The sequence below is a fragment of the Protomyctophum parallelum genome (genome assembly GCF_964188405.1).
Source record: "Protomyctophum parallelum genome assembly, chromosome: 8".
NCBI lineage: Eukaryota > Metazoa > Chordata > Actinopteri > Myctophiformes > Myctophidae > Protomyctophum > Protomyctophum parallelum.
This window is the reverse complement of record NC_139703.1, coordinates 52,321,892-52,338,138: the sequence shown is the minus strand read 5'-3', so window position 1 is coordinate 52,338,138 and position 16,247 is coordinate 52,321,892. Positions and strand designations below refer to the sequence as shown.

At 43.3% G+C, this 16,247-nt stretch overlaps 2 protein-coding genes across 3 annotated transcripts in view; one reads left to right on the top strand and one right to left on the bottom strand.

Moving 5' to 3' along the window:
• The first annotated feature begins 1,318 nt into the window (after positions 1-1,318).
• Positions 1,319-4,908, top strand: LOC310862824 (PAK4-inhibitor inka2-like). Its single transcript, XM_083770926.1, has 3 exons — positions 1,319-1,458; positions 1,676-1,735; positions 3,718-4,908. Exons 2-3 carry the CDS (start codon positions 1,733-1,735, stop codon positions 4,672-4,674), a joined length of 960 nt encoding a protein of 319 aa, XP_083627052.1. The 5' UTR covers positions 1,319-1,458; positions 1,676-1,732; the 3' UTR covers positions 4,675-4,908.
• A 2,928-nt stretch (positions 4,909-7,836) lies between these two features.
• Positions 7,837-16,247, bottom strand: part of uba7 (ubiquitin-like modifier activating enzyme 7) — a 214,018-nt gene continuing 205,607 nt past the window's right edge. For both annotated transcript variants that reach the window (XM_083771745.1, XM_083771746.1), the window contains 2 exons: positions 15,858-15,949; positions 7,837-8,336 (listed from right to left, as the gene is read on the bottom strand). In XM_083771745.1, coding sequence (XP_083627871.1) covers positions 8,207-8,336; positions 15,858-15,949 — 222 coding nt within the window. In that variant the 3' untranslated portion in view covers positions 7,837-8,206. The remainder of the gene's footprint in view (positions 8,337-15,857; positions 15,950-16,247) is intronic.

Genomic DNA, 16,247 nt, shown 5'->3' with positions numbered 1-16,247 from the left:
ATTTATTACAGTCCAATCCATGAAGGGGGGAAACAGCCACCAGGTGGCGACACAACCCGCTGTAATGGTAGAAGTGGACGTAATGGCCAAGTGCTGCATTTCTATCAGCAATCAGAGACTGCGTTTTCAAGCTTTGTCAACATGAAAACAACAATGGTAGTATAGATTAGGTATCTATCTAATCTATACTTCTATAACAGTAACTCATACCATTAGCTCAGTAAAATTAAGGTAACGTTTTTGTCTTCAAAGTCATGGGCAACTGCTTTAATATATATTATTTTTGTAGTAAGTCTAAGCGATGAAGATATTTACTTTGAAATGTTTTTTTCTCTCGAATATGTCGGATAATAGCACAAAAACCCCAAATAAACAATAATAGCACACTTTGCACTTATGATTGATTGAATACTTTATTAACAGTTTGCCAAAAAAGCACAGGAAAGTACAAGGTCTGCTAAACCCCCCAAAAGCATGAATATTGTGACCTTTTTGGGGTCATCCATACTCAATGCATCGGAATTATGCACAGAAGCATATTAATTTAATAGAAAATAACGCAAATAAAATATATTAAAAAAGGGAGTTAGTTTAATACATGCTTGAGAGATAATAGCAAACAGAAAATATGTCTGAATAGTCTTTTTTTGATTTTTGAAAGATATTTTTCCTCATCAGGAAAACGGCGACAATGTTCGTCATTGTCCCGTAACAACTGTATCATAATTAAAGGACCACTTCACCACTTTTCAATGTATCTTCATATAATAGGTCCTCACTAATAATCATGATAAAATGTCCTAAAATGTTTTCTACTCAGTCTGTGTCTCATAGGAGGGCTATGGCCAGTTCAGAAACCGTCTTCCAGTGACATCATCATTAGGCAGATTATTTTTTTAACAATATTCTTTTACAAAAATGTTTAGATTTTCATTATCGTGAGAACGATGGCTTCCATTTTCGCATTGCAACTTCTCAGGACTAGAAAGCCTGCAGTTTCTATTAGCTTGTATTCCCCATCGATGATGTCACTGGAAGACGGTTTCTAAACTGCCCACAGCCCTCCTATGAGACACAGACTGAGTAGAAAAAAATCGTGCCATTTTATCATGATTATCAGTGAGGACCTATTATATGAAGACAGGTTGAAAAGTGTTGAAGTGGTCCTTTAAAACAAGGGATCCTGTTTCAAGGTGGCTTTCTATTGGTTGACTTTGTGACGCGAAATTCGCTGATTGGCTGCAAGCGTCCCTCAGCATGAACAAAGTGCGCTGTCAGTAGAGTCAGCATGCAGAGTCTGTAGACAGAGTGCTGCAGACAGACACAGAGTGCAGAGCTGTAGAGACAGACAGGACTTTATCGGACCCGCGGATCACAACACATTGTTGTGGGATTTATTATCTCTTTGCCTGGGGGGACACTGTGCCTGGGGGGACACTGTCTGCAACCACTGCTAATGTAAGTAACCTATCTCTAGTAAGTGGGGCTCATATAGTGAGGGTCCATTCGGTTCCATTTCCATTTGTATAGCCTATACTGTCAGAGTTAAGAAGGGAGGTCCTTTAAATGTAAAGTTTGATAACCATGACTTATCTGGTGATAATAACATAGCAGAGAATTATTCTGAAAATAGTGTATATGGACTATTATTAATTACATTGTATTTTATTTGCAGGCATCATTAAAAACTCGGACTTCGCTTATCCCGACGCAAGAAAATTAATAAAAAACAATGGTAAGTTTATTTTTTTTACTGCACTGCAATGTTTAACCTATTCATTGACTCAGTGGAAATGTTTTTAAAGTCCCGTTATTTTACAAATCGTTTCCATGTAGGCCTATATATGTTTTATAAGGGCCAGCATCGTTATGCTATATGCTGTCTGCATACAATTATCCAATTCAGCCTACTTCTCATATTACGATCATACCTCGTTCTGGTGGGGCTGTGGTTAATGCTGAAAGCTTATTTTGGCAATCTGAAACATCCTTGCGGCGGGGGTGTTTTGTCCGAAAACAGTCCGAGATTCCATTAACCCAAGCCAGTCATTTCATTTGAGTGTCCTCCTGTCCGCGGTGTATGTGTACAGCTGCGTCAATCAATTTGCTTGTGTGTGTCCAAGGAACGCAATTCGATTAGAATCTCTGATTACTTTAGACTTTAGTTAGAGCCACTCGAGTGTGTCCCTCAAAGCTCCCCCAGGACCCAGAATGAGGAATGAGTGACTGAGCTCCCCCCCCCCACAGCTGTGGTAACAGCATGACTCTGTCAATGGCCTGTGCCGTTTGCGTTGAGACTTTAAAATGACGGGAGACGTGTGGGCTATGTGGAACTAACAAGTTGGCTGTAAGTGTAATACAATGAAGAAGTGTTTGTGTTTGAAGTGACTGTAAATATAAGACAAAGCCCTGCTCTACTAGAAACTCAGTTTGATGGTGGAAGCTGTTATAAGGATGAGGAAGCTGTTAGCACTATGGAGGTGGCAGCTTTTATGTCCGTTATTTTCCATAATTAACCACTTATAACCTCTATAGTGAAGTTGACCTGAGTTGATTCTGTACTTGGTGCGCACCCCCCCCACCATCCACACCAAACCAGAATAGGGCTGCTAGGGTTCAAAGACAGAAAGAAAGAAAAACATGGAACCATAGGTGGCCCGTGATATTCAGGTAAAAGGAAGAAATCATGGTTACTTTATTATGACCATTGATTCATAAGCAGGGGTTTGTGTGTGTGTGTGTGTGTGTGTGTGACCTCCCATTACGTAATAATTCCAAGATGATGCGGTCACTTCCGCCGTGGTAATAATCAACCAATTCCCACCGCATCCTGTGATTTAGAGCAGAGAGGATGTAGCTCCTTTGGAGGAGATTCATCAGCTGTAGTTTGTTTAAACTTCCCCTCCGTGGTCAAGATGCAGCGACAGCTTCCCTTGCATGGGTTCCATCCATGTGCATCCTGTAACAGAGTCAGAACTCTGTTAAGATAAATGGGAGCATGCTGGGCTAACCTACGTTTGCCATAAAGCTGCTCTGAGGTTTCGTCAGGAATGTTCACCTTGTTTTATGACTACAGCAGAGTTAGCATATTAAATACCTCAGCTGGTAAAAATGTGATTTCTCTGGTGCACGACACAGAGGCACTGGGGAACAGTTCACACCTCAAGGGGGTTCGTGGCATGACTATAGAAAAGGACTGCCTTGATTTTCAGGATTCCGCAAAGTATAGCCAGAAGATCAGAGACCCCTGCCTACTGAAATGGGGTGGTTTTAGGATTAGTTTTCAAAGCGTAGGTTTGTTACTGCTGTTTTTTTCCAAGACCATTCGATGAATGTATTCAGTAGGCGGAGATCTCAGGGAATCTGGCTACACGAGGCTCAATTCAACAATACTCTTCATAGTGGGAGATATTTTCGATAGATCAGAATTCAATGCTTCATTATATTTCTCAAAACCCTTGCTATTGGCCCAGGCCGTAGCGTAACGGTCTGGGCACCGGACTGGTGATCCAGTCGCGGTGTGCCGCGGGTTCGACTCCCGGACCCGACACGGCCTTTACCGCATGTCATCCCCCCATCTCTCTCCCGTTTCCTGTCAGCCTACTTTCTATCCCTTAAAAAATCAATAAAGGCGTAAGCCGCAAAAAAATATCTTAAAAAAAAAAAAAAAACCTTGCTATTGTCTCTAACCCTTTGTCTCTCTCTGTGTGTTAAAAGCTGTGTCTGGGAGATTCTACCGACTGCGTTCGAGACCAGATGCAGTGCATGATGCGATCACTGCAGGACCTCAAACACATCAGCACGCCCGCCAGGCCGCTGAGCGAGCCGTGCCCTCGCACCTTTGCCGTGACGCGCCACTGTCAACAGAAGGCGCACCGAGAGCGGATGGCACGCGTCCGCGTCTCTGCGGCCAGCGAGGCGAGCGCCTACGACTCGGCGTGCTGCCTGGCTAGCCCGTTGGAGGAGGAGGAGGAGGAGGAGGGGCATGGACGCTTGGTGCAGGGCTCCCCCAGCAGTGAGAAGAGCCTGGACTTTGACTCTGGCTACTCTGAGGCCTCCTGGCAGGACGAGGGCGTGGTGCTCCGGAGGACGCGCAACGTCCGGGTCTCCAACTCGGCGTGCCTCCGCACCAACCGGGGGCCCTCCGGCCGCGTCCGCCCCAAGTCCACCTCGGACGCCTGCCTGGAGCGCTGGACCTCGTTCGAGGCGAGCAACCCGGAGGACTGGACCGCGTCGCTGCTGAGCCGCAGCAGGAACAGACAGCCCCTGGTTCTCGGGGACAACAGCTTTGCGGACCTGATAAAGAACTGGATGGACCTTCCGGAGTGTCCGGAGCCGGCACAGCTCAGGCCCAATGCGGGCCGACGTCTGGCCAAAGACCTCCTAGTCAACATGCGCAAGAGACTGGCAGGGATGTCGAAAAGCGGGGAAGTGAGTAAGAGGCCGGTGGATTCCACAAGGGTCAGCTGGGCTGCGGAGACCCCCAAACGCATGTCCTGTCCCGTGGGACCGGACATGCAGGCATGGAAGCCGTGCCAGGCATGGAAACCGTTCTTCCACCAGTCCCACACAGGCCTGCACCAGCTGGATACAGACTTTCACAAGTTCACTGCTCTCATGAAGACTGGCAGTCGACAACCCATCATATGTAATGACATCATTGGATATATCTGAGTAATGTTACATCATGGATACGGAGCACCACTTTCCAACACATTTGTACAAAACTGTTCTATTTTCCTGGTTTCTACAATGAATGTCTATGCTGTTGAAATAAACCCTTTTTTCTATTTAATGACAGTGACAATGTGGTATGTCTGAAAGCTGGGGAAGTGTAATCATTTAAAAGGAACTTGCTCGTCACCTGCTGACAATGATGGTCAACATCTCATCAAATTACATAATCTACAGTATAGCGATGCACAATATATTGTTCATCATATCATCACAATCAATCAATATTTACTTAAAAATGCAATATCGATATTGAGCCAATATCAAAATAAGTGCTATGTTGTCTTTTTGGTTTCAATTTTAAGGTTTCCCAATGAAATCTGCAGATTATATATGGGATATGGGAAGCTTTTAGAGGGTAGAAAAATGTTAAGTAAAAATAAATGTTACATCTTTGCTACATTTAATTAGTTTGAACTAACGTGTGCTCATCTCCTTCAGTAGTGAAAGCAGACACTTTGATAAGTGTTCATATAAGTAGTTAATCAGGTAATAAGGATGCAGTGTTTTTAAAGTCTGCAGATCTACACCCAGAATCACAGTTACTGTACCAGTAAGACGCCTGAGGGCAAGAAGTGCACGCTTCCGCCTGGGTGACAGCAGACTGCTGGGCGAGCGCTGGCGCTTAGGAAAGGGGGGTCAGATCAACATATCCGCCTGGGTGACAGCAGACTGCTGGGCGAGCGCTGGCGCTTTGGAATGGGGGGGGTCAGATCAACATATCTGCCTGGGTGACAGCAGACTGCTGGGCGAGCGCTGGCGCTTTGGAAAGGGGGGTCAGATCAACATATCTGCCTGGGTGACAGCAGACTGTTCGGCTTAATATTGATGACATCAGGGATCTGCATCCGGCTCCCTGATGATGTCACGTGATGTCACGTGCTCCATCCCTGATGATGTCACGTGATGTCACGTGCTCCATCCCTGATGATGTCACGTGATGTCACATGCTCTCTCATCCCAATCTAATATCATTACCTTTGAAACGAGTCATTCTGAAGCATGTAACTAACTAGAACATCTAATGAAAGCCTGCTGTGTCTGAGTCAGCTGTAAAGAGGTCTACGTCATTGTATTCCTTGTCAGAGGGAAAGGTCACACACATCCTTTATCCCAGTGCAAACAAAACTACAGTTTAATTAAGTGCATTTTTATGTCATGCACCGAACAGCCTGCTATGGCCGATCTACAAGCTCTCTAGACTTTTGCATGTCAATGTGCCACACAAGTGTAAAGCTTCTGCTTTTTATTCAAGTTGCATACACATCTCCAACATATAGCATTGTATTGCCCCCCAATTCAGATATACACATCACTGACAGCATATTCAGTGGCCCAAAGCTTGAGACATTAAAATAATGTTTGATATAATGAATATGAATGCGGCAGGATGGGATGTACAGTATATCTATTGTATTTAATGCGGCAGGCTGGGATGTATATCTACTTTGGGCTTGTATTTGAAACCCTGGGAGGCTGGTATTTTGTTGATTGTCGCTTCCGGGCAGAAACCTTGTATAGAATTTTCAAATGTGGATAATTATATTTGTCGTCATTTAATGCCAAGCTAAAGTATGCAATGCTATGCATTGTGAGCTCGTACATCTGCCATTTTCCCTTTCTGAAGAATCCATGACCCCATACAAGGTTTCCACCCGACACAGCAACATCATGCAAACCCCCCCCCCCACAAATCACCCAAAACCTACTGTGCCAGTTCACAGTTCTCCCTGCAAACGGCCCTCATTCCCATGGTCAGTCTGACCTTAATTAGACATGAAACCAATCCAGCATTCCCTCATCAAATCCATATGCCTTGGCACACGTCTCTATGGAATCCTAGCCTGGCTTAACAAAAACAGACCCAACACACACAAGTCCAAAGGAGCGTATTGTGAACATAATTTTAGCATCTGCCAACTGGCAAAGCTGATATGAACAGAATGAGGCTATGATGGCATTTCCATGAGGAGAAACACACGGTTATAACCATGAAGTTATAAAAGGAAGTATAACAGGAAGTTACTTTTTCCAATTGCCCTGACGAACAAAGGACGGAATGGTTTAGCGATTAGTGTGTGTTAGCGTGTTAGTGTGTGTAGCGTGTAGTGTGTGTTAGCGTGTTAGTGTGTGTTAGCGTGTAGATGTGTGTAGCGTGTTAGTGTGTGTTAGCGTGTAGTGTGTGTTAGCGTGTAGATCGTCTATTTACAGCAAAGAGATGGTCTGTTAGAGGGAGAAAGGGAGGGGACCAATATTACAGACCCCGGTCAATGCATTTTTATAATAGTGGTTATTCTTGCATATAATTACATCCATTAGGAGGGACAGCTGGGCACAGAGACGGGACAAATAAAAATGACACATTTTCCAAAATAAATTCATAAATAATATACAAAAAATCTAACAAATTCCATACATAAAATAATAATAAAAGAAGAAGTAGTGAAAACAGATGATCTACAAGCTCACACTGATTTCCACTACTTTGGGTCTCGTGAGACATTTCTCTTTTGGGTCTCAAGCTAAAAAGTTTGGGCAAAATCTAATCTACTGAATATCAAACCTTTTAAAAGGTTGTTATTGTTATATACAACACCGGGCTATGGAGAGAGAGATTCCTTGTATTGTAACCCAGAGCATCCTTTCACATGCTGATGCTGCAGACGATCTAAACAAGACGCCTGTGGTCTCAGAGACTACAGAGGACCATGCTTATGAATAACAAAGCTCAACAACAATGATCCACGCAGGGCGGAGCACACACACACACACACACACACACACACACACACACACACACACACACACACACACACACACACACACACACACACACACACACACACAAACACACAGCAACAGGTGATTTTGCATCAGGTTTGTTGTCAGAATCAACTTTATTGTCACAACACAGGTTTACAGGTGTAAAGAAGTGATTGACTTTTATTTGTGCAAGCGTAAGTACTTCAAGCAGCAACACTAGCCCTTGCTTTTGGGTTTGGGTTAAGTTTGTCATCTTGCACATTTGCCTATAGATACGCTAGCTATGCACATTATACCTGCACAGTTAGATATGTATATATCATCATGCTGTCCTGCTGCTACGTGTCTGGATACAAATTCAAACATAGCAATACAAATATCAGATCTACAAGCTCAAAACACGATGCATCGTAAGTTCGCAACATGTTTTGAACTTGTTGATCGTCTATTTGTGCTACTTTTGTGTGACACTAGTATGACAAAGTAAGGCATTCATTTTCTGGGTAAAGAAACGTTAAAAGTTGAAATAATAAGAGGTTTCTGTCCGACAGCAACGATATGCACATTAACTGCACTCTTCTGGAACCGATGAAACAACATCCTTGATGATGATGTTTCTCACTGTATAGTAACTGCTTGTACTTGTGTTAGTGACAAATAATAAACCGTTCTTTATTCGTGTTGATTCTGGATTCACTTGACGTCCTCCTCAGAGCAGGTACCTGATGCAGGGGACAGTCTCACAGTCCTCGTCCTCAGCAAAAGAGGGGACCAGTTCCAGCATGTGCTTGTGATGAGGAATCTCTGCCTTGGTCACCAGCTTCACCACGTCAGACACACTGGAAAGACACACACACCAAGGAATGCATGACTCCTGTGCTGTCCTAGCTAGGATCTTCAGAGATATATATGACAATTAAGGCATCACTGAGTAAAGATGAATTATTAACCTCCTCCATAAAAGCAAAACAGAGAACAACAACACTCAATCAACCGTGTTCAAATGGGTTGTAATAATCCAAAGTTATAGTGATGTTGCTATTGCTACTACAGTAGTTTGTGGGGCCTTTTCTTATCATCTGAACTTACAACATTATTGTTATCGTTCTGTTGATGTTGTGTACAGCAGGGGTTCCCAAACTCCAGACCCAAAAGAGACCCCCAGGATACAAACTAGTGAGAATAGTCGATCTACAGGCTCACAGCATGTCACAATGTGACCTGTTGTGAGTTTGTAGATTTGCTATTTTCACTACTTCTTAAAAGTTTTTTTGGAAAACAGTGGTGTACAATATTGACCCACTGTGTGGAAAACAGTGGTGTACAGTATTGAAACAGTGGTGTACAGTATTGAAGCAGTGGTGTACAGTATTGAAGCAGTGGTGTACAGTATTGAAGCAGTGGTGTACAGTATTGAAGCAGTGGTGTACAGTATTGAAGCAGTGGTGTACAGTATTGAAGCAGTGGTGTACAGTATTTAAACAGTGGTGTACAGTATTGAAGCAGTGGTGTACAGTATTGAAGCAGTGGTGTACAGTATTGAAACAGTGGTGTACAGTATTGAAGCAGTGGTGTACAGTATTGAAACAGTGGTGTACAGTATTGAAGCAGTGGTGTACAGTATTGAAGCAGTGGTGTACAGTATTGAAGCAGTGGTGTACAGTATTGAAGCAGTGGTGTACAGTATTGAAGCAGTGGTGTACAGTATTGAAGCAGTGGTGTACAGTATTGAAGCAGTGGTGTACAGTATTGAAACAGTGGTGTACAGTATTGAAGCAGTGGTGTACAGTATTGAAGCAGTGGTGTACAGTATTGAAGCAGTGGTGTACAGTATTGAAGCAGTGGTGTACAGTATTGAAGCAGTGGTGTACAGTATTGAAACAGTGGTGTACAGTATTGAAGCAGTGGTGTACAGTATTGAAGCAGTGGTGTACAGTATTGAAACAGTGGTGTACAGTATTGAAGCAGTGGTGTACAGTATTGAAGCAGTGGTGTACAGTATTGAAGCAGTGGTGTACAGTATTGCAGACCTTGAAATACTTGCATTTCACCGCTTCTATCTGTATGAGTAGTATAACAATTAACCTTCTTGAAGTTAAAACACATTTCTTGTCTGGACAAAATAAACTGCTGAGATAGAGGTATATCCTGTCCTGTTTTTTGTTTGTTTTTGTTGGTAAGTGCTACCCCATACATCCTTGGATGCTGTGTCTTTTTACACCTCCCCCATATCATATCATCAGTGAGCAGCCCCTCCCCCATATCATATCAGTGAGCAGCCCCTCCCCCATATCATATCATCAGTGAGCAGCCCCAACGCAGGAAGCTGGGCGCGCGTCCTGACAGCTCCAGGATGTAACTACTGGAGGAGGCATTTGTCATGTGGGGCATCTCCATCTCCCTGTAACAACAGCCCTGACACCAGATCCCCCCAGCCACTGTGTCAACACCTGGATAAAGACAGATACACCAGATCCCCACAGCCACTGTGTCAACACCTGGATAAAGACAGATACACCAGATCCCCACAGCCACTGTGTCAACACCTGGATAAAGACAGATACACCAGATCCCCACAGCCACTGTGTCAACACCTGGATAAAGACAGATACACCAGATCCCCACAGCCACTGTGTCAACACCTGGATAAAGACAGATACACCAGATCCCCACAGCCACTGTGTCAACACCTGGATAAAGACAGATACACCAGATCCCCACAGCCACTGTGTCAACACCTGGATAAAGACAGATACATCCACTGTTGCCAAGTCTTCTTATTGCAAGTGACTTAGTAGGACTTGTTTTTTCTCCCCCTGTAAAGTCGCTTGTAAACTAATGCAGGTTCTGGTTGTTGGGGGGAAATAGTTTTTTAAGGCCAGATCGATCGACCAATGCAATTATAGTCGCAACTCCTTGCAACAAAACAGTGTTAAGCTCAGTCCACTCTACACCAATGCAACGCCTTGCAACTTGTGGATAATGGTTGCAAGTATAGTTGCATTGGTGGTGTGGACTTAATATGTCATTTTTCATGATTTTCTAAGATGAAAAGAAATCATGACTAGAAAAAGTGCCCTTCCGGGCACAGGTCTCCACCAGGTTATCCACATATCCGTGCAGTTAGAGGTAAAAACACTTTTCGGCCAGTTATAGCGCCACCTTGAGGCTGAGTTGAAATTGTTCATGTGGCATTTTGTCCTCGGCCTAGTGGGAATGTGGGTGCACAATTTCACGGAAATCACGCGATGTGTTCATGATTTGCAGCATTTTGTTTGAAACTGAGCACTCCTGTGAACTTTGGAAGCCAATCTTAACCAATCAGGATGGAGTCTGATAAATCTGAAAGACCCGTTTCGTTGAATGGCTCTAGAGAGACTGTGTACCAATTTGCGTGATGTTTGGACAAAATCTGTAGGTGTACTGTGCAAAAACTTGTTTTGCACAAAGCGGCCTCCTGGTGGCGCTATAACAGGCCGTTCTGGAAAGTTTGGGGCAGAGGTTCATGGTTGGCATCCAGGGAGTGTGTGTGCAAAATATGGCATCGACCGCTTGTTTTGCACAAAGCGGCCTCCTGGTGGCGCTATAACAGGCTGTTCTGGAAAGTTTGGGGCAGAGGTTCATCGTTGGCATCCAGGGAGTGTGTGTGCAAAATATGGCATCGACCGGGTTAACGGTGGCCGAGATTAGCTGTTCACGGACACACGGACACACGGACACACACGCGGACGGACGGAGTGCAAAACATACTCTCCCCACATGCCTTCGGCCTGGTGGAGACAAATATCATGAAAAATGCCTACTATAGTACGTCGTGTAGTTGCTTATTTGCGCTTACCGCAGTTTATCCAATTTAAACCTATATGTGCTATTTTCACCCAAAAAAATTAAGAAAAAAAGACCTGGCTGCTTGTTTCTCTCACAAAACCTGGCAGCACTGCATGAATCCACTCAGATGAGGAGGGAAATGAGTGGTGAAAGGCTTCACAGAGTGTCCAACAGCCCAAACTTAGCAGGTAAACCACCTCCAAACCCCAGTGAGGCTGAGGCTGATTTGTGATGCATATTTCTGCTGTGCTCAGTGGAAATGAGAGCATCCCCTCAGGGCCCAGTTTGTGCCGTGATGAATGACGGGGAGAGTTTATAGCGCACACACCAGCTGAGGCATTTCACATTGCCTTGGGGCTTCAACTATGTTGCTTTGGTTGTGGTGGTTAATTATACTGCCAGACCTGAAGAACATATTATAGCTTCTGAGATGTTCAGCCAAAGAGGAAAAGAGCTTGATATAACTTGTAATATTCTGGGACTCTAAATAACCACACTTGGAGCGCATTCAAACACAGGTCTTAACGTGGTGACTCTCAAAGCAGAACTGAACACACGCACAGCACACTCAGAGGCTACAACAGGCTGCTAATCAGCACAGGTGGAAATAATGTTCTCAATCAGTGGCATGCTCTTTCACCTAGAAGACACTCATTTATTACATAACTAATTTAGCAACTAACCCATCTCATGATATATTGTTGTCTCCATCTGTACAAAGATTCCATGTTCAAGTGTCATTCCTCCTATACAGTTCAATGTTGAAGTGTTTCAACTTTAGTAATGGCCCCTGCAGCCCTTACACACTGCACGATATTTGCTGTCGGGGAGCTTTTTTTTGGATCTCACGACAAATCCCCAATCTGACGCAAGATCGGGCAGCGCTCTGTCTACCGAGCAATCTTTGTTCCTACGCTCAGCAATGGTCATGAAATGTACTCGTGACTGTTCCCGCGACGCCACTCCGATAAGCAGTTGAAGATGGACAGATGGATGGATGGATGGATGGATACATTTTTCGATTATTATCATTTATATTTCATCAGAAGAAGAATTTCATGAATATTTTCATGAATAAACGGAAACTTCCCATAGATCCGAAGTCCCGTTAGTCCGAACATGCACTGCTCCCGTGCATTGCGGTTAGGTTTAGCTTTTCTCCCGTGCTTGCGGTTAGGTTTAGGTTAGGGTTAGAGATAGGGATAGTCATTTCGGAACAATGAACCTTCTGACTAATGACACGGCACCGAATAAATGAGTAGTACATTTTAAAAACTAAAAAGTAGTGAAAAGAGCAGATCTACAAGGTGAGCTTGTAGATAGGCTATTTTCACTAGTTTGTGTCCTGGGGAGACATGAAATGGGTCTCGAGCTAAACAGTTTTGGGAACTACTGCTCGTAACGGTTCAACGGGTTAATGTGTTGGTCCTCGAAGGCAGAAGGAAACCTGAGGGTGAAGAGTTGGTGTCTCAATCAGCAGCGTTCACTGAACCACTGGGAGTGTGAGCTGACGAGTCCCTCAACACACACACACACACACACACACACACACACACACACACACACACACACACACACACACACACTCTCAGAGGAAATATCCCATCCTGGCTCTAAGCAAACAAAGGGAGGCTGCTTACTGTGTGTTCACCTCACAATTGTTTGTTTTTGTTTGCACGCCTTTGTTTTTTTGTGCACGCTTTTGTCTTTGAGTGCACGCTTTTGTGTGCACACTATTGTTTCTGTCACCCCCCCCCCCCCCCTAGCACTTCACTCTCCCTGTACCTTTTCTTTCGACTAATGCTAGCGGTTGATCAAGATATCGTCACTTGTTATGTTTAGTTGTTTGATAAATCTTTTTGTATCACGGACAAACTCGCACCGTGAGACCGGTAGACCGGTATCGATAGTGTAGCATAATGCATTAAAGTCATAGTGAAAGATTGTCTCTTTGGGATAGGTTCAGGACTGTGATTGACAATAAGGGTGAGCAGGCAATGCCAACCAGCCAGGCTGACCATATGAAGGATGAGGCCCTCATCTATGGAACTAGATGCTTCACTTAGGCCCAATCCCAATCCACTCCCTTGCTGACTCAATGAGCCCTCACTGACTTAGCTGCGCGTTCATGTGAAGTCTGCGAGGGCTTGAGGGATGTCCCATTTGAAATCGGTAAGTCAGTGAGGGCTCAGCCCCGCCCCTTTATGTGCCCTTTGCCAAAGTCAGCGTCGATGCTGACTTTAGCAAAGAAATTACCCACAGTTCATAGCGTTACCAGTGGAATGAGGGGGATCCTCCGAACGTCAATCATTTAATTATGCAAATTAGTTATGTATCGCGGTTAGAATGTCAACAAACACAATAGTGCTTTCTCACTGTTCTCAAAAGGAGACGGAATGGAAGGATATAGGCTATATATTTAATAACAACAATAATAATAAGGGAAACATGATGAGAAATGACAAAAGTAGCAAAGTAAAATAATATGGAAATGAAATGTATAATGAATATTATTATATATTAATATTACAACTCATATCACACAGGAAAGTGTATTTATTAAACTAATAATAAAACGATCAGCTTAAATACTAAAATAGACATAATAGACATGTATAAATAGGCAAAGCATGTAGGTAGGCACTGGCTGTGAATAAGGACAGTCTTTATAAAGTGATGCAAAGTGTCATGAATGGCGGACTCGTCTTCAAAGTGCTGTCCCATTTATTTCACAACAATTTGGAGCCCTTGCAGCCTCTCACCCTCAAGCACTTACAGCTGACGTCATTAAAGTCAATGAGGGTCCAGGGCTCAGGGCTTGAGGGAGGCAATTGGGATTGGGCCTTAAATCCTCATTATCCTTGCCAATATTAAAAAAAACATCTAAAGAGATATCTTATTTCTTCCTCTCTGTAGATTACATGTTTTACCTTGATGCGTTATATTTTATTTTGTGTGTTTGTTGTTGTATTGTTTATTTCAGTTTTTTGTGCAGTCTGTGTTTTTATTTCTTTACTGCACAGCTGCCCCCCTTTGCCAACTTGTTGACTTTTGTACTGTTCTTTATGAACTTTTAATCTGTTTAAACCAATGACCTCTTCCTACAGGAAAGGATTCCAAATAAGCCAGCTGGCTTCTTCCCTTAATTCCTTGCATTGTATTTTTGTTCTTTGATACGTTATTGTCTATTTTTTGTACTACATGCTAAATAAATAAACCTAAAGGCAGAGGCAGAGGAATCTCTTTTCAATGTTTTGAAACCACACACACACACACACACGGTTCGAGGGTTGAAGAAAGGTGGTTGGGCGACAGGAGACAGCGCTGGTGTGTTGACCTGAGCATGCAGCATCAGGGAACGAGTGCAGCTAGTTAACCACTTATATAGCCTCCCACACCTGTGCGTGGCCAATGAACAAGCTGCCACTCACTCAGACTTGATTGGGTGTCAGTGACTCCTTTTGACACATAGAATAGAAAAGTAATTAAATTCCATGCATCGAAACAAATACTGTAAGCAACGATACAATAGTAGTTGTTACCTCTAGTATTGTGACCCTCTATTAATAATAATAATAAATAATAAAACTTTATTTGTATAGCACCTTTCATGACATGAAATGCAGCTCAAAGTGCTTTACAGAACAATGGAGAATAAAAGAAAAGCAAGGCAACGACCGGAAATAGGCCAATATAACGGCATAAAACCGCCCCAAAACGGCTCCAAAAAACAGCAAAAATGTTGCGCGTGGGTGAAGGGGGGGGGCCCTTCGAGCTTCAGTGCCCAGGGGCCCTCAGAGGTGTTAATCCGGCCCTGTGTGACCCTCTATTAGTTGAGTTGTAACAGGTTCCTTTTGCAGTAGCCAGGCACACAGAGTACAGAGCTTTGTTTAGTATCTATATGACCACAATAGCAATAAGCTCTCCGGCAGTTTTTCTGTTTCATCCTTTTGACAGACATGTACAAATTAGGTCTGTCAATCGATTACAATATTTAATCTGATTAATCGCACGATTCTCCATAGTTAACTGTGATTAATCGCAAATTAATCGCATATTTTTTATCCGTTCTAAATATACCTTAAATCAGTGGTTTTCAAGATTTTTCATATCAAGGCCCATTATTTATTCTGCATTTGAGCCACGGAACCACCATTTGATGACATTTAGCCTTCCAGACCCAAACTAAAGAACTGTATTGATGTTGGCCAATGGTACCATTACGAGAGATAACAGGCCATGTTGATCAAAATAACATGTTTTCTAAGTTTTCTAATTGTGTAGACTTAAATTAACTTAAGTAATGCAGCTGTTTAACAATTATTCAACTCTTCAGTGTAAAATTGCCATGCGTCTCTCAACCATTCTGTCAAACTTCACAGTGCGTTAATCGCGCGTTAAAAAAAATAGTGCGTGTGAGTTAACTAGTTAATAGTGCGTTAACTTTGACAGCCCTAAAATAAATATATGTATATGCATTTGCAGCATTTATCAATATAAAATAAATAAATACATCTGACGGATGGACCGACCTCATCTGCAGCCTGTCCTGGTGAGCGGAGTGCACGTCGTACAGGAGAGCACTGCCACAGAACAGAGCGCTCACCTCCAGGCTGGACCGGGCCTGCAAAACAACACAGACAGAGAATACTTTATTAACCCATTCTGACCTGAGATCAGATTCATACCAGGTTTCCACTGGGACACACACTGGGTCTGATGAACCCATTCTGACCTGAGATCAGATTCTAAAAAATTCTAAAAAGAAACATGGGTTTAACTGATTAACTCATAATGACAGACATACGGATAGCCTACACACGTTCAAAACCAGGTCTGCTTTGTCAACATTAGGATCGCTTTCAGAGCCTGAATAAAATCACTTACTGAATTATGTACCTAGATTTGGCCTTTTTAAGCAC